The following is an 18,925-nucleotide window of genomic DNA, read 5'->3' as shown; positions in this document are numbered from 1 at the left end:
AGTTAGTAAAAGCTCTCTAAGGTCAGACAGTCAGTGAATGACATAAGAGGAAAACTGCCCATGCACTACCAATTTTCAAGGCACCGTCTGCCTTCTACTATTGCAACATCAGTAAGTTAAAAAGCAAGACTGATTTCCCAAAAATAAATAATATAACAAAAATAAAGTCAGGACCCGTGGTCCATATTGACACTGTTCCGGGTCAAGATCCGCCTGTTAAGTATGGCTGCAATAGACTTCGTCTGTGTGCAAAGATTATTACACAACCATTCCGATGGGTCTCTACAGCACTTTTGTCATTCTTTTGGTTCCGATTATCTCTCTGTTGTATCACAACCATTGTGGCAAAAGTGTACAACTTAATGTGTACGGGCCTAGGTGTTTTTGAAACAAGTAGCATGGGACAGCCTGACTGCATGATGTTCAGGATAGGACTAAAAGAGCTGTGAGAAAGACGGTTCTCAAGACTCTATATTATTTTTCTAACTCAATTTAAAAGGGCAATAAAACACACTTTCCTATTGTGGTTCTATTTATATGAAACTCAACTTGCATCCCAAATGGTACCATATTCCCAATATAGTGCACTACTTTTGACCAGAGCCTAATCACCAAATCTGCACACATCTCTGCTTCATGCCTCGTTGATGCAGTTGAGTTAAGTTCCCTCACAAAAACACAATGTGCAAAGAAATACTTATTCTAAAGAACGACTTTAACAAATTTAATAACCACTGTAGGTAAGCATCTGCTAACAGGACTGATTTCAAACCAGTTCTCGCATGACAGACAAGGTTTTGAAACACTAACGCACACTTCCTGACCCCCACCCCCATTTCCTGTTGCCAAGAAATATTCACATTGTGTCATCACATATGGAGCTGACACCTATATATCTAGATTCAGATACACACACCACACTTGGCACAAAATGTAAATATAAATACATATATTATTGAATTCATATATTACTTTTTCATGATGTAAACATACAAATAAAAAATATAAAAGTACATACTCAGACAGAAATAGCCCTAAACGGTCACCGCATCATGTTTTACAAGTCCATTACTTAAAACTGACCACTGCATATCTTTGAAAATAATACATAATATGAACTTATATGAACACTGACATTCTAAACAACACTCTGCCATCTCGTCTGGAAAAGAATTCATTCACAGCGACATATACTGTAAAGTAGTAGTACAAAATGTCTAAATTTAAGCAAGGAAAATATAATTGGCAGTTACACAATATTGTTTCCAAATGTTCCTCAAAAATAATTTCAACTTTTAACATGGAGACAGTGAATCAATCAGTCATATTTTAAGTGAAAATGCAACAAGAATCTTGCCAGCGAACGAGGTAGCAATGTTGTGCAACCAGAAAATGGCCTTGTAGTCACTGGTGCAGCAGAAAGGCAGAAGTCATGAAAAGATCTAGTTTAACTTGTAGAAGTATGTTACAGTTGTGTAAACAGGTGACTAATCTTACTGTTCTGGGTCCCTACTCACGCCCTTGGAGCACAACATGTGTCCCTCCTCCAAGGACCTGACCTTGGAGGCACCAAACAGAAGAAACATTTATAAAACAGGGAGTACAGGTCCAATAACCTGTACTGGTCCAATAAGAAATGGTTATTTTCTTTTTCCATTGCAAAACGTTTTGAAACGTTGCTGGCCCTAATGTATACCCCCCTGTCCAGGCTCAGAGCTCAGATCTCGGTCAGTGTCAGCAGGACCTTTCCCCCCACCTCCTCCATGCGGATGTGGAAGGCATCCTCGTTGGAGTAATGCTTGATGATGTTGTCGTCCATATGAACTAGGATCCTACAGACAAGAGAGTAGAAGTGATTTACTTATTTTCAAAGTGGAGTTTACTCTATAAACATGTTCTAGATTATTTACTTTCCACCCGTCCCAAATGGCACCATATTCCCTATGTAGTGCACTACTTCTGACCAGAGCCTTATGGCCCTGGTCAAAAGTAGTGCACTATATAGGGAAGAGGGTGCCATTTGGGAGACACTTATTCCCAGTGACCTAGATCATGAGCGGTGACGCCGGTCTTACCCTTTTTTGCACCTCTTGTAGACTTTCCCCATTTTTCCAAGCGGCAGCTCATATTTATCAGATACCTAGAGATGTGATGAAAAACATGGGAAACCCCCTATGAGAACTGGGCGTGAACAGTCAGACAATACAATACATTCCACTGAACTTCTGTGTGCCTTCTCTGATGAGTGACTGCTTCCTGACAGACACAAACAGGAAACAAACCTATCTGACTGTGACACTGTGGTTTGCATCTCCAATAGCACCGTATATACTATACAGTGCACTACTTTTGACCAGAAGCCTATGGACCCTGGTCAAAAGTAGTTCACTATAAAGGGAATAGGGTGTCATTTAGGATGCATCCAGGGTGGCACACTTCACACAAATAGCTATGTCTGCTTACTATGTATTTAAACCCATGGGAAAAAAAATCAAGGTCACTTATATGGCACACACTCAAAACATACAACACTTATCAGACAAAGTCTGACTCCAGCTATTTTTTAACCTTGCCGGTTGAGAAATGATATCCCTGGGATAAATACAGTCATGTCAAAGAAGACGTTCTGAGCTAAAGAGATTCATTTTAGACTCATCTACGAAAACCGAGGAGTTCTGAAAATACTTCTGCAAAAACAAAAGTTCTATGGAACCCAACAACATCTGCTCACAGCCTCCAGTAGTCCTGCCAGAGTGGGCGTCCTCAGCATTAGAGCATCAAACACCTCCTCTGTCTCCTTACGGACGTAGAGCAGCACTAGAGGAACACAGAGAGAGACAAAACCAAAAGTCAGATACCACACTAAAAGATTGCCTACCACACCAACCCCCTCAGTGTGAGGGAGAGGTACATTAAAATTCCACATCAACCCAGTCAGATACTACCACACCACACCAACCCCCAGTGTGAGGGAGAGTTGCCATAAGCAAAAGGAGGTAGGAATACACACAAAGTATGTTTTTCGACATGGGTGTGAGACAGTTTCAAACATTAAAATACTGTGTGGGTTTCTCTCCCAGTCAAGTCGCTGAGGTAAGATCTTAGCAACTACTACAGCATTGCCCTAATATCCTGTTGGGCGATATTTCCATGGTTGTGGTGTGTATTCATGCTGAAAAAACTTCCACTCTCACCCCCCATAAAGATAGTGATTTGGCACCCTATTCCCTATATAGTGCACTACTTTTGACCATAGCCCAGGATAGGGGGCCATTTTGGACACCCCTTTGTTACACTGAGAGCAGGCTGGACCATAATTGCACTTTGCTCCTTTCTTGCTGGCGTCTTGGGAATTGGCTATGAGCCTGGTCAGCAATAGACTAGTCTGACAGAGACCACACCAAACAGTAAACAGCCCCTAATCATTCTCAGAACCTTTCCCCCGCCACACACGTGATGGGGGAAAAAAAGCAATCCCCTTTGGACTGACTACATGTCAGGAAAATGATCATGTTCCACTTGGAAAACCAGTTGAGTGTGTTTGTGTGTATTGTGTTTTGTGCATTCAGAGAGGGGGAGGGGGGGGCTTTGGAAGCCACGTGGCCTGTGTTTACATGAATTCAGTAAGCTGAACTAGGTGGGAGCAGCCTGAACAACAGCAGCCAGAGCAACAAACACAACTACAGTGCAGCCAGCCAGAAAGCATGTCTCCCTCTCTCTCACTCCATTTTTAAATTCTCTTTCCCTCACTCATTCTCTCTATTTGCTCCCGCATTCTATAATTCTCTCTCTCTCTCTCTCTCTCACCGGTTTATGCCTTCTCTTTACTGTCTCTAAACGGTCTCCTTTTCACTCTGTCTGTCTGTATGTCTGCATATGTCTCTACTGTTTGATGTACCCTTTTCTGTCTCCTCCCTCCTGGCTCTCTTGTGAGTGGCAGAGTCAAATTCCTCATCATAGTGGATCAGTCTCTTCTGCCCCAAGCTGCAGAAAAACAAACAATACATGTATGACTCGTGAGTATGGATGAGTACGGAAAATGCAGTTAATCACTTATAATGGGTATGCAGCATTTCCAATTATAATAATACTTTTTTAGACATGTATAGCATCTATACATGTTACCTGATATCACAAGTCTTGTCTAAAAGAAGAACTGTACTCACCCATCCTCACCATCATCTGATATGCATGTCTGATAAAGGATAAAGAGCCAGATTAGATACCTAATATCCGTATCTATACTGAGAAAAAGCACCCAACTGTCATACTTGAATAAACGTAAAAATACCTTTAATAGAAAATGACTCAAGTAAAAGTGAGTCACCCAGTAAAATACTACTTGAGTAAGTCTAAAAGTATTTGGTTTTAAATGTACTCAAGTATCAAAAGTAAATGTAATTGCTAAAATGTACTTAAGTATGAAAAGTAAAAATATAAATAATTTACAATCCTTTATATTATGCAAACCAAACAGCACCATTTTCTTGTTTTTCTTATTTCTGGATAGCCAATGGCACACTCCAACACTTAGACATACTTTACTAACAAAGCATGTATGTTTAGCGTGTCCTCCAGATCAGAGGCAGTAGGGATGACCAGGGATGTTCTTTTGGTAAGTGTGTGAATTGCACCCTTTTCCTTTCCTGCTAAGCATTCAAAAAGTAATGAGTCCTTTTGAGTGTCCGGGAAAAAAAGTACATTATTTTCTTTTGGAATTTAGTGAAGTAAAAGTTACCCCCAAAAAACGACGTAATTAGTACCTTAAAGGATTTTTACTTAAGTGCTTTACACCACTGCTAATAAATATAACATTCAAATGACCCAGAGCATAGTCTTTGTTCATGTTTCGGATCGTTAGTACTCTAGTTGTTTACAGGGACAACCACCTTGAGGGGGAAACCCGAGCCAATACAGGACATTAACAAGGACATCATGTGATGTCACATCTCCAGAATGTTCTTTACCTGGGCTATTTGTTCAGCTGCTATTGTCTCAAGCCAACTACACTGAAACTCTCCAGTCAGTGTAGCACCCGCACCCCTTGAGGGCTGCCGTCTCTTTTGCTGTGATAGTCCTTTTGTGTTCTTTATGTTGCACAACACACATTTTCTGAAAATATGTCTAAAAAATGTCATGTATTTACATGTGATCTCACACAAATTTAAGTCAGTCTTGTTATATGAGCTTTACTCCTCTATTTCAGCTGATTATTGTATTTAAATGAACCAGCAGTATTGTATGCAACCATTTTTTTATAACTCATTTGTATTACAAATTATTATTAAATTAAATGTTGCTCAGTCCTAGCAAAGGCTAAAAACAAAACATCCCTAGAGATTATGGTAAGTTTGACGATATGATGCAGTGTAACATGGGTAGGGTTGCATTCCAGTTTCTTTCCCAAAGTTCCCAGGTTTTTCCAGAAATCCCAGTTGGAGGATTCCCTCCCTGCGTATTGCCTCCCTGCGTATTCCCTCCCTGCGTATTGCCTCGATTCCAGGAATCATCCAACTGGTATTTCTAAAAAGTCCAGGAACTTTGGGAAAGTTACTAGAATTTTGAAACCCTAAACATGGGTAAGGTAAGATTATTTTCTTGGGGGTGGGGTAGATCAGCTTTAATACTTCAGATAGATTGTAGGTTCTAGTAATTTAATTGTTTGCATGATTTTCCCTTTACTTATCCCCCCACCCTACCATCCCTACCCTACTTGGAGTAAACTAACGGACAGCCATACTTCTACTGCTACTTACAGTTATTTCGCTCACATCTAACGGTACCTGTAGTTAAATAATTTGAAATATCTCCTCTTTCTTCAATTGCTGGATTTTTCACCCACACCGACCCTCCGATGTCCACAGATCAATCCATCTTTCCTAGTATAATGCCATTTAGCTATTTCCTTTAGAAACACATCCCTCCATTTTACTATCATGTCTAACGATGGTCCTGAACCTCCCTATTCATAACATTTCTACTTAGTATATTGCCCTAAAAATAAATACTTTGATATTTCCCGTTGACTGATTCTGGTTTTCAGATCCCCTAACGTTACAGTTTGCAGGTCCACCTGAACCCTGATATTATGACATAAAAACCATTCCTGGACCAAAAGCGAGCCACCAATGGACAGTACAAGAACATATGTTTCCTTGTGATAGAGTCTGTACAAGGCTGACTGTTCAATGCCCCATATATTGAGCATTCTTTTTGTGGCAAGTATTTTATATAATAGTTGTAACGAGCGGATTGATGTGTCAATTGTTGTTTTATATGTCAGACCCTATGCCAAGGTAATGGGACATCAAAGACCTGTTCCCAACGGACATGAAATGTATACAGTATCGCTGTCAAACCTTTTGATTGTAAGTGGAACTGATACATTTTTTGATTTATACTAATCATTTTAAGCCATTTATGATTTTTAATGGGAGGCAGACAGACTAATTCTTTACTTTCTTGTTTAAGTAATTGTCTCTTCCAATTTTGTGATAGAGTCGTGATGAGTTGGTTATAATTTCGTATTGAGCATACTCCTCGGTACACTGTTATAAGTTGCTTGTGTGACATCATTTTACCATTTTTGTTTACAATGTCCTTCATAAATATGATATCCTTTTAGTAAATCCCCTCCCCGCCCAAATGTGTTTTTCTTCTCCATCAGTATATTGGAGTTTAGCCATATTATTTGCTGTAATATCAGATCTGCCTTTTCTGGAGGATGAAATTGAAATTGTAGCCAACTCTGTATGACTTCGTTTAAAAAGGAGGATACTTTAAACAGGGATCCACTGTAAGGTTTTAAGATGCAAAAAAGCCCACTCTTAAACACAGGATGGGCCTCTCTAAGTACCTTTCTAGAAAACCAATTTGGATTTAGATACAATTTCTGGACAATGGTGGATTTAAGAGAGCGGTTTAATGCTTTAATATTTATGTAATGTAGGACTTACATGGTGGCGCTGGGTGCTGGGGAAGTAAACCTCAGGGATGAAGAGGACCGGCTGGGAGTTCATATCACTCATGGCTTTGAACGATGTTATGTCCATATGCTTCAGCTTCAGAGGGTCTTCCACACCTGCGATAGGACAAGCAGGGGGAGGTAGAGAGGTTAACATGGGAGCAGGATGGGACGGTAGTCTCGCGCACCAAAATAAGGGGCCCTCCGTCTGGGCGCTCCACCATCGGTTGTGAGAAGAGACCAATGGGACTGTTGCAAAGAACATGTGCTTTTCCTTTTCTTCAAGGTGTTGTTTATTTTATTGAGGCAGGTCTACTATTGTATGTCAACTCTAGAGACGGAGTTTCTTTACCCTTGACATGCTGTTTCCCTGGCTTGCTTTTTAGGGGTTAGTTGAGGACAGGATTTTGTGAATCACACAAAGAAAAATGTATTCGTTATAAGCACTATATATTAATCTCGTTTAACCCAGAACTAAAGTCTTGCGTAATTTGTCAGATGTTCGAATTAAGTTCTGGGTTCATATGTTTTGAGAAGAGATAGAATGAGGATCGGAAACGGACTGAAGAGCTCCACCCTCTCTCTTTGCAAATTGCGGGCGAGTCTATGGGCCAAATGTCCCCAACCCATCCAAAATTCAAAAGAAGCTAACACCTGCGAAATTGTGATTTGTCCAAAGCACCGGAACTAAGAGCAGGGACACACATAAGGTTCTCTACCGTTCACCAGCCGAGAGTAATTACACCTCTGAACAGTGTAGGCAGTCAATCTCTTTTGTGTTCACACAGAAAATACATTTAAGTCATCAGCCACAAAGCCTTGTTAAAATACTCCAAACCAAAAGGTGGCAGTAGCCTTGTTTGGCAATGCATGTCTGCGTGTGTTGCTTAGTTCATGGTGTAGATGCCAATGCTAGCTAGCTGAGCTAATGTTGCTATTTTGTAGAAAGCCCTTGTCGATGTGTTTCATTCTTAATGCTGCTCGTTATCTCACATGTATCGTGACAGATCTACGGTACCATTTATGTTTATGTTGTCTGTAATCGAGAGATTAAATTATATATATACACACACACACTACATGACCAAAAAGTATGTGGAAACCTGCTCGTCGATCATCTCATTCCAAAATCATGGGCATTAATATGGATTTGGTCCCCCCTTTGCTGCTATAACAGCCTCTACTCTTCTAGGAAGACATTCCACTAGATGTTGGAACATTGCTGCAGGGACTTGCTTCCATTCAGCAACAAGAGCATTAGTGAGGTTGGGCACCGATTACACCTAACTTGCTGTCGGCATTCCAATTCATCCCAAAGGTGCTCGATGGGGTTGAGGTCAGGGCGCTGTGCAGGCCAGTCAAGTTCTTCCACACTGATCTTGACAAACCATTTCTGTATGGACCTTGCTTTGTACACTGGGCATTGTCATGCTGAAACAGGAAAGGGCTTTCCCCAAACAAAGTTGGAAGCTCAGAATTATCTAGAATGTCCTTATATGCTGTAGTGTTAAGATTCCCTTCACTGGAACTAAGGGGTCTAGCCCGAACCATGAAAAACAGCCCCAGACCATTATTCCTCCTCCACCAAACTTTACATTTGGCACTATGCATCCGAGCAGGTAGAGCTGGGTGGTATACCGTATTTTACGATATACCGGTATTGATGCATGGACCGGTTTGGTTTTTAACTTGACCTTCTATAACGGAATTTGAATGTTTGTTAAATGTGATACGCTGTGTGTAATGTCCATATATATAGTTTATTTGCTACTTCAGTCATCCATCTCCACTCTCTCTCTCCATGCCACTTTCCACACAGACCTAGCCCCGCCCCCTGTCACTCAAGAGACATATATGATCAATGCAGCACATGAAACAATATTGATGGCAATGATGGTGTTTTCAATTTTCTTCTTAATATAAATCCACTAGAGGGGCCTCCCGGGTGGCGCAGTGGTTAAGGGCACTGTACTGCAGCGCCAGCTGTGCCACCAGAGAGACTCTAGGTTCGCGCCCAGGCTCTGTCACAATCGGCCGCGACCGGGAGGTCCGTGGGGCGACGCACAATTGGTCTAGCGTCGTCCGGGTTAGGGAGGGGTTGGCCGGTAGGGATATCCTTGTCTCATCGCGCACCAGCGACTCCTGTGGCCGGGTGCAGTGCGCGCTAACCAAGGTTGCCAGGTGCGCGGTGTTTCCTCCGACACATTGGTGCGGCTGGCTTCCGGGTTGGATGCGCGCTGTGTTAAGAAGCAGTGCAGCTTGGTTGGGCTGTGTATCGGAGGACGCATGACTTTCAACCTTCGTCTCTCCCGAGCCCGTACGGGAGTTGTAGCGTTGAGACAAGATAGTAGCTACTAAAAACAATTGGATACCACGAAATTGGGGAGAAAACGGGGTAAAAATTCCACAATTTTTTATTTATTATATATATATATATATATATATATATATATATATATATAAATCCACTAGCTTGTTAGCCGCTAATGCTAATCGCAAGCTAGCTGTCCGAGCAGTGATGGTGTAGACCAATATCTGCATATTTTTTGTGCAACAATATCTTCTACATCAAAGAGGAATACACAAAGCAGGAATGTTAACTACATGAAGTAGCTAAGAGAAAACATTAAATGAAGCCAAAGATTATAGGGTCCCCTAGGAAACACTGGTCAACACTTTGGTTCCTACCCTGTCACAATAACTCCTCCCTGGCATTTTCATTTGTCGTCATGTGAAACTGTATTTAAAGTCCTTACTAAAATATTCTAACTTTAGAATTTGAATAATAATTACATTTCCATGAATCCAACAGTTCACCCAAGTGTTTTGCTCTAAATCACAAGTCAAATCGCAATTGCAACGTTTGGTTAAAAATAAGGCCTAGATGGGTTGCACAATATGGGCAAACATACATGGCAGTGTGGAAATGATCTCAAATGAGAGCAGGAAATGCAGAAATATATGGAAATGCAGAAAATTCGTTTGGGTGTAAGTTGAATTGAACAGATTCATCCATCGAACTGCCAAATTGTGAAGTGTGATTCATCACTCCAGAGAACATATTTCCACTGCTCCAGAGTCCAAATGCGGCGAGCTTTACACCACTCCAGCCGACACTTGGCATTGCGCATGGTGATCTTAGGCTTGTGTGTGGCTGCTTGGTCATGGAAACTACTCCCTTTACAGAACAAGTCCTCACCTGGCAGCTTCATTAAATAGTACCCGCAAAACACCAGTCTCAACGTCAACAGTGAAGAGGCGACTCGGAGATGCTGGCCTTCTAGGCAAGTTCCTCTGTCCAGTGTCCTTTTGCCCATCTTAATCTTTTCTTTTTATTGGCCAGTCTGAGATATGGCTTTTTCTTTGTAACTCTGCATAGAAGGCCAGCATCCCGGAGTCGCCTCTTCACTGTTGATGTTGAGACTGGTGTTTTGCGGGTACAATTTCATGAAGCTGCCAGTTGAGGACTTGTGAGGCGTCTGTTTCTCAAACTAGACACTCTAAGGTACTTGTCCTCTTGCTCAGTTGTGCACCGGGGCCTTCCACTCCTCTTTCTATTCTGGTTAGGGCCAGTTTGCGCTGTTCTGTGAAGGGAGTAGTACACAGCGTTGTACGAAATCTTCAGTTTCTTGGCAATTTCTCGCACTGAATAGCCTTCATTTCTCAGAACAAGTATAGACTGACGAGTTTCAGAAGAAAGTTCTTTGTTTCTGGCCATTTTGAGCCTGTAATCGAATCACCAAATGCTGATGCTCCAGATACTCAACTAGTCTAAAGAAGGGCAGTTTTATTGCTTCTTTAATCAGTACAACAGTTTTCAGCTGTGCTACCATCATTGCGAAATAGTTTTCTAATGATCAATTAGCCCTTTAAAATTATAAACTTGGATTAGCTAACACCAAATGTGTTTTTCTTTCAAAAACAAGAACATTTCTAAGTGACCCCAAACTTTTGAACGGTAGTATATATGTATGGGTGTGTGTGTGTGTGATTTAAAGACTGACTGATTGATTGTATCAGGTGTACTGTACTCACAGGCTGCAGTTGTCTCCTGTCCCCTTCCCTTCCTTTGAGTCTGCTTCCTCTCCTCGTCTCGGATCTTCCTCTCGGCACCTTTGTCACAGAACACCTTGATCTGGCAGTAGGCTCTGTGCACTAGCTTGTCACCATGGCCACCACAGCTGTAGGTGTCAATCTGGAGGTTGAGAGGAAGGCCCCGCACTCCCTTTTGAGGGGAGAAGTCTGTACTCAGACAGTTCACTGACACAAACACCTGATGGGGCAAAGATCAAGGTACATAAGGATTCAAATTCTTAAACACTTTATTGTTCATCCAATTTACATTGGACAGAAAAGTCTATGGCATGAGGCTCACATACAACATTAAATAAACACACCAATAATGACATGAAAACATACACTGTTAGAGTAGTAATAGACAGAATGTTTTACATGTAAATGAACAGTTCTGATGCACATATATGGGTTTATTTCCATTGAGTATGACATTTCTTTCATGCTGGTCGAAAACCAAGGTAGAAAATTGCAGACTCTAGAAACTGTAGTCGTGGGTTGTTTCAAAGTGTTGTGTATGATTGATTTACTTGTGTATGTCTCCCCCAGCTGGAGATTGTTTGTAACTACTTTATTTTTCTGACAAAGACATATATTTTGCTCCAAATTCTGGTGTAGAGTGAAGTTGCCTCTAGACAAGAGTCTCTAGAGTCTAGACGTTGATCTTGCATTTTTTACACTATTGGTTCAGGTTAAGATTGGGGGAGGGCAAGTTGATCCTAGATCTGTACCCAGGGGAAACTTCACCCCGGAGCCCAAAATATTGGCCTATTTTACCCGTGGCTCGTCCTTAGTGTCCCATGTGAAAGAGATGGCATTGTAGGCAATCTCCTCAATACTGGCAATCGTATTGAAGCTCTCTTTGTAGTCAGCTGGGATGAACAAACAGGGAAGAGATACAACAAGATGGTTTACACACAAACAATAATGTTTAGTGACTGTTTTGGTTGTGTGTGTGTGTGTGTGTGTAAAGCAGCATCGTTCTTGTTTGGAACAATCGATTGACTGCATTTGACCTAACACAACAGCATGCAAACGTATAATGAATTTAACAGCTAGGAAGAGGGACTGCGTTGCTTGAGTGACAGAGGGCGTGGCTTGATGTGTGCAGAAAGCGGCCACAAGAGCAGAAAAAAACATAGCAAATTATAAAAACAGACATTGCACACGGCTGAGATGCATTTCAAAATATTGCATGCGATATGGATTTCTTGCGATATGAATATTGCACATGTCAATACTGCGATTTCGATGTGAAATCAATTAATTGTGCAGCCCTAGTGTGAGTGAGAGTGTGTGCGTGCATGCGGTTGTGTGTGCGTATGATTGCAGTGTGTGTATGAATGCGTGTGTGTAACCCCTTACCAATATCAATGCAGCGCTGCTTGGCTGTGTGCTGTCTGCTGTGCCAGTATCTCCAGTGTTTGAGCTGGTCATCTGTGAACTTTTCCTCTCCAAACACCAGCATCACCACACTCTGAAATATTCCATCAGTAAGTCATTCCCAAAACATTCCCCAAACCTAGAGACACACTAGATACTTGTAGAATAGAAATAGACGAGAGATGAAAGAGAAGGGAGAGAAAGACACAGAGAGGGAGGGAGGGAGGAGAGACAGAAAGAGCGATAAGAATAGAAACAGAAGAGATACAATAGAGAAGCTCATACTCGGAATGCTCCATTGAGGTGGGGTAGGACCGTGGGGCCCCCTAGCTCTCTTAGGGTTATGGGGTAGAACTGGCCCTTGTTCAGGTAACTCATCTGGCCACTGCCGCTCTTGGGCCGGATAGACTGGGGAGCCTCCAGCATGTACTCAAAGTGTTGACTGAGAGAGAGAATATTCTTTGTCATCATACATCCTTGATGTCTGGTGACTATGAAAGCATTTTTGAAAACACACAAAGTTCAGTTCATTTATTCTGCCTTTAACATGAATGTGTAAAAGGAATGTGTCTCCCAGTCTCTATCCCATGTTTGACTGAGTATGTTACCTTGCTGTCAAGTTGTAGTAAGGGTATCCACCGGGAGGGATGGAGGTCATACGTTGCTGGAGCTCCTCCGAGAGAGGGAAGACCTGTGGGTCACAACAAAACATTCCAGGGGAACATTAGCACCATAGACATGGGATACGTCCCAAATGGCACCCTATTCACTTGGCTTTATAGTGCACTATAGGGAATATGGTGCCATTTGGGTGGCACCCATAATAATCTGTATAGGTGACCATTACATATTATACTACAAGTGAATAGGCTGTTTCTCACAAGCCTGCTACTTTTACAGAGCGTGAGACACTCTCATTAATTTCAATGGGGTGGCAGGTAGCCGAGTGGTTAGAGCGTTGGGCCAGTAACCGAAAGATTGGTGGATCGAAACCCCGAGCTGATAAGGTAAAAATCTGTCATTCTGCCCCTGAACAAGGCAGTTAACCCACTGTTCCTAGGCCGTCATTGTAAATAAGAATTTGTTCTTAACTGACTTGCCTAGCTAAATAAAGGTTCAATTAAAAATGATTTTTTTAAAAAGAAACCTGGGTGTAAGCAGTACAGCTCCACAAGAGGATTGTGCTGCTCAGTGTAAAATGATGCCCTGGTTCAATCTGGTTCTAGAGTAACAGTTAGAGGACCTACCTCATTGGAGCTGTCCTTGTAGGGCTCTGTGTAGGTGGAATCGGGGGTGAGGCTCTTGGCTCTGGGGCTGTACTGGCTGTGGTTGTTGAGCTGGTGACTGAAGGCCATTCCGTTGGACTGAGAACTGTGGGAGCTGTGGGGACCAGGGGGGAGGCCCACTGGGAAGGAGTGCAGGGCCAGGGTCCGCCCTGTGCTGATGGAGTAGGAGGGAGGGCTGGAGAGGCAGACTATGGAGTCTGAGGCTGGGTAGAGAGCCCGGATCTTGTCCCCCCGGCTGGGTTGGCTGCTGCCCTTGGCCGCAGTGTTGCGAGGGACGGCCCTCAGGGGAGAGTCTTGGAGTGGCATCATGACATTTCTGAGAAGATGATCAGAGTAAATGTCATCTCAGAGCGCAACTTTCTTTACTTCAACACACTTTGTCTCGATTTACAGTAAATGTAAGTATTTCAAGTCATAACTGGATAACAATATAATAACTAAGGATATTCATTACATTTTGTTTGGATCAGTATCGCCCAGGGGCACTTCTGTTTTGGGCTGTCCAGCCGTTCTCCTATCTCGTGGCACCTAGAAAAGTAATACAATACATATGATACATTTATGGCGGTGGAGGTACTTATAGAATCGTTATAGTATAGTAGGTATATAGTAGTAGTAATATAAACTCACCAAAAAAAGAAACATCCTCGAACTGTAATTTGTATTTATTTTCAGCAAACTTAACATGCGTAAATATTTGTATGAACATAAGATTCAACAACTGAGACATAAACTGAACAATTTCCACAGACATGTGACTACAGAAATTGAATAATGTGTCCCTGAACAAAAGGTGGGTCAGGATGAGTCTGCAGGAAGGGTACCACATGAGGGAGTCTTCCCTGTAATGCACAGCGTTGAGATTGCCTGCAATAACAACAAGCTCAGTCCGATGATGCTGTGACACACCGCCCCAGACCAAGACAGACCCTCCACCTCCAAATCGATCCCGCTCCAGAGTACAGGCCTCGGCGTAACGCTAATTTCAATTGGAGATGGGTTCATAAATTGGATCCAGCTTTTATATAGGAACCCCTGTGAGAGAATACTCACTAACCAATCATTGTTGCCCTGATTGAACCTTTACAGAGGGACAAGGCAGGGTTGTGCGCTGTCGCCTATGCTCTTCGCCCTAATTATTGAACCTCTCGCTCAGGCGATCAGATCTCATGCAGCAATACACGGCTATAATACTAAAGATACTCTAAATAAGATGTCCCTATACGCAGATGACATCCTCCTCTATGTAACAGAACACCAAGCTAGTATTCCAGCTATTCTTGATGTGATTTATTTGTTTGGTACCTTCTCGGGATACAGAATAAATTGGAACAAGAGCGAATTAATGCCCATACGGTTGCAAAACACCTCTTGGCTAGAACATCTTCCAGTTAAGTTATCTTCAGAAAAATTTACCTACCTAAGAATTGTAGTTACCAAACAATACTCCTCACTATTTAAAGAGAATTTCCCCTCTCTGATGCAAAAACTCAAGGCAAACATACAATTTTGGAGAACTCTCCCAATTTCTCTGCTCGGAAGAATTAATGCCATTAAAATAGTCTTCCTCCCACAACTGCTCTACCTATACCAGAACATCCCAGTTCTCAATCCCATACCTAAATCCTTTCATAAACATCTGGACTTAATTATCAATCCATTCATCTGGGATTATAAAACACACAGGATAGGTTAAAAAAAAAACTCTGTAAATCCAAGATGGAAGGAGGATTGTCTCTCCCAAATTTTATATTTTACTATTGGGCCGCTAACCTCCGCACTGTTACGTTTTTGCTGGCTTAGTATGGAGCGTGAGGAGTGTCACCCCTTCTCTATTGGCGCTGTGATTTTGTCGCCTGTCAATCTTGAGATGTCACTTTATCTTAACAATCCTATTATACATAGCACAGTCTGAATCTGGAAGCAAATTAAAGTCCACTTTGAGCTTAGACCAATATCATTCATGCTCCCTGTTGCCAGGAATCCCTCCTTTGCCCCTTCTAACCTTGATAACACCTTTGAGCGATGGGGAGAGTTAGGGATAAGTACCATAGGGGATTTATACATAGAAGTACCTTTATTTCCTTTGAGTTGCTGAGGGAAATTTATAATCTTCCCAGAAGTAACTTTTTTCAGATACCCACAAATTAGAGACTATGTTAGAAAACACCTCCCAACATTTGGGAATGCTAAACCTTCCATGTTGGACGGATGCATAAAAATAGGACCCCACCTCAGACAAACTGATATCTTGTCTATATGACCCTTTTCAATCTGTTAGCACGCCTTCTACAGGTGCCATTAAGGCAAAATGGGAGGAAGAACTAGGGACTGACACTTCGGTGGCAGACTGGGAAGAGAGCTTGGGGAATATCCACACATGCTCCATTAATTCCAGACATCGTCTCATACAGTTCAAGGTATTACACAGATTACACTATTCCAAACTAAACTGCATAGGATATTTCCTGATTCATCCCCAATGTGTGATAAAATGTCAGGCTGCGCAGGGTACACTACTCCACTGCTTTGCCCTATGCTCTAGCTTGTATGGTTATTGGTGTGGAATTTTTAGGATCCTCTCTGAAGTTCTGGAGACTTCAATAGACCCAGACCCGCTTCTGATAATCCTGGGAGTGTCTGATTCCCTAAACGGATTAACCAACCCCCCAAAACAACTAATCTCTTACAGTCTCATTTCGGCAAAAATAATAATATTGTTGTTTTGGAAAAGGAGGGAAGCGCCCTCTACCAAATTATGGCTCAGTGAATTGGCAAACACTGTACACTTAGAAAGAATTAGATATATTCTGAACAATAAATTATCAACATTTGATCAAATCTGGCAGCCTTTCCTCTCTGACTTGGACCAATTGTACTATTTTAATCTACCTTTGGGCAGCATGTGCTGTCGTGTTTTGTATAATTTTTTTGTACCCAGAACTCCGAGTCTTGTTGTTTCTGTTTGTTCTTTTATGTTTAGATAAGAATTGTATACCTATACACCATTCTTGTGTGAGTTCAATAAAAAATATTTCAACAAGTAACGCTCATTTCTTCAACGATAAATGTGAATCCGACCATCACCTCTGGTGAGACAAAACCACGACTTGTCAGTGAAGAGCACTTTTTGCCAGTTCTGTCTGGTCCAGCGACGGTGGGTTTGTGCCCATAGGCGACGTTGTTGCCGGTGATGTCTGGTGAAGACCTGCCTTACAACAGAGCTACAAGCCCTCAGTCCAGCCTCTCTCAGCCTATTGAGGACAGTCTGAGCACTGATGGAGGGATTGTGCGTTCCTGGTGTAACTTGGGCAGTTGTTGCCATTCTGTACCTGTCCCGCAGGCGTGATGTTCGGATGTACCGATCCTGTGCAGGTGTTGTTACACATGGTCTGCCACTACGAGGATGATCAGCTGTCCGTCCTGTCTCCCTGTAGCTCTGTCTTAGGCGTCTCACAGTATGGACATTGCAATTTATTGCCCTGGCCACATCTGCAGTCCTCATGCCTCCTTGCAGCATGCTTAAAGCACATTCACGCAGATGAGTAGGGACCCTGGGCATCTTTCTTTTGATGTTTTTCAGAGTCAGCAGAAAGGCCTCTTTAGTGTCCTAAGTTTTCATAACTGTGACCTTAATTGCCTACCGACCATAAGCTGTTAGTGTCTTAACAGTTCCACGGGTGCATGTTCATTAATTGTTTATTGTTCATTGAACAAGCATGGGAAACAGTGTTTAAACACTTTCCAATGAAGATCTGTGAAGTTATTTGGAATTTGACGAATTATCTTTAAAAGACAGGGTCCTGAAAAAGGGACGTTTCTTTTTTTGCTGAGTTTAGTAGGTACCTTGTAGTAGTCGTAGAGGAGGCCCAGAGCGTTGGCACTGTCCTCATCTCCATTGATGCTCATCATGGCCTTGGAGGCAGCTGTCAGGGGGTTCTCCAGGAAGGCCCTCCAGGCCTCGTCATCCTCCGTGAATGCTTGCCGCTGACCACCGCTGTACGACGGCTCATTCTGGAGCACCAGAACACCCCTCTTTCTGCACAGTGAGTGGGACAGTTCAACATTTAGTTCAGAATCTCCCTTTCTACAGTGGGACAGCCCCAACTTTTAGTTTCGAACCCCCATTTTTCTACAGTGGGACAGGTCAAGATTCAAAGTTCAGAATCTCCCTAATTATGCCCAATAATAGCCATAACCTCTTCAATATTACATATTACACGGACAGAAGCAGTCCCATAGAGTGAGCAGCAGGTTTGTAAGTGCTACCTTCAAGCAGTAGCACTCTTGACAGATCTATTATCCTGCTCTACCAGCAAGACAGGTATTCAATTCGTTGTCTGTCATGGCAATCAGACTAATCACTAATGTCTATTAGTAGTAAATTTATGTAATCGCTTTGTTTAAATATAAGATGTCGGGTACAGAAATAGGACGAGTGTGTCAGTATTTGAGTACATTGTCTTAAGTTCAATGCACAATCAAGTGTATAACACAACTGTCATTAATGTAAATAGATTTCTTTCGAAAGTTTTCCAAATTCTAAAAATATTAAGTGAAACCCATTTCAAAATATTTACAGGATCAGCATTAAACAATCTTAAATAAATCTGTAAAAATACTAAAAATATTACAATTGTGATCCAGTAACTCACGATAGTTTACCTAGGCTACCTGGAGTTAGGCTATGGAAGTTCATCAACCGAATTGCGATAAACATTTTATCATTGCCGTAAACAGACGTATTCTGCTCAGATTCATACACCCAACACAACTGGACCGTGTAGGCCCACTTACTTGCCAAGCTCCTGTGTCATTTCGCTCTGCCGGACTGGACTTTCGAGTTGGAACGGTAAATCCGATCCGTTCACTATTTAAAAAACACAAGATGCTGGTAGGTAATGTCAACCGTGTCCTCCAGAACTAGTTTATTCGGCTTTTCTCGATCTGTGAGCTGGAGCCGAAGTTTTACCTGCGTTAGGCCACGCTATTGGCTTCCTGTGACAATGGGCGGGTTTCAGGTAAAACGTACTAGGAAATAGATTGTAGAGGTTCACAAAAACCGATACATACCAGTTTCGTAGAGAGAAGTGCCTGAGACTTGGAACAAAGTATTCCAAAACCACACTAATGGCAGGTAACACCTATTACATGTCCATCACATTAAAAACGGAACAGTTTGTACTTGGCCTAAAATGTCAGGCATTCCTTAATGAAC

The 18,925-nt window shown here is 42.1% G+C and overlaps 1 protein-coding gene across 1 annotated transcript; it reads right to left on the bottom strand.

Moving 5' to 3' along the window:
* Positions 1-703: 703 nt before the first annotated feature.
* On the bottom strand, positions 704-18,718 carry LOC109866553 (grainyhead-like protein 1 homolog). The gene is made up of 15 exons (XM_020455272.2): positions 18,505-18,718; positions 17,554-17,746; positions 14,162-14,235; positions 13,669-14,023; positions 13,030-13,112; positions 12,707-12,863; positions 12,404-12,515; positions 11,816-11,910; positions 11,000-11,237; positions 6,957-7,081; positions 4,167-4,195; positions 3,899-3,984; positions 2,732-2,817; positions 2,076-2,140; positions 704-1,832 (listed from the first exon to the last, which is right to left on the bottom strand). The coding sequence occupies exons 1-15, from the start codon at positions 18,522-18,524 to the stop codon at positions 1,718-1,720; spliced, it is 1,833 nt and encodes a 610-aa protein (XP_020310861.1). The 5' UTR covers positions 18,525-18,718; the 3' UTR covers positions 704-1,717.
* Positions 18,719-18,925: the final 207 nt, after the last annotated feature.

The sequence above is a fragment of the Oncorhynchus kisutch genome, linkage group LG21, assembly GCF_002021735.2.
Source record: "Oncorhynchus kisutch isolate 150728-3 linkage group LG21, Okis_V2, whole genome shotgun sequence".
Taxonomy (NCBI): Eukaryota; Metazoa; Chordata; class Actinopteri; order Salmoniformes; family Salmonidae; genus Oncorhynchus; species Oncorhynchus kisutch.
This window is presented reverse-complemented; position numbering and strand designations above follow the sequence as displayed.

Bases quoted from the DNA above. Each gene is read 5' to 3' on its own strand.
- LOC109866553 (XM_020455272.2), bottom strand. From the start codon at position 18,524: ATGACACAGGAGCTTGGCAA. The intron at 12,864-13,029 runs GTAACATACTCA...TCTCTCTCTCAG, and splicing joins TACTACAACTTGACAGCAAG to TCAACACTTTGAGTACATGC. The intron at 7,082-10,999 runs GTGAGTACAGTA...GTCCTATCGCAG, and splicing joins ACAGGAGACAACTGCAGCCT to GTGTGGAAGACCCTCTGAAG.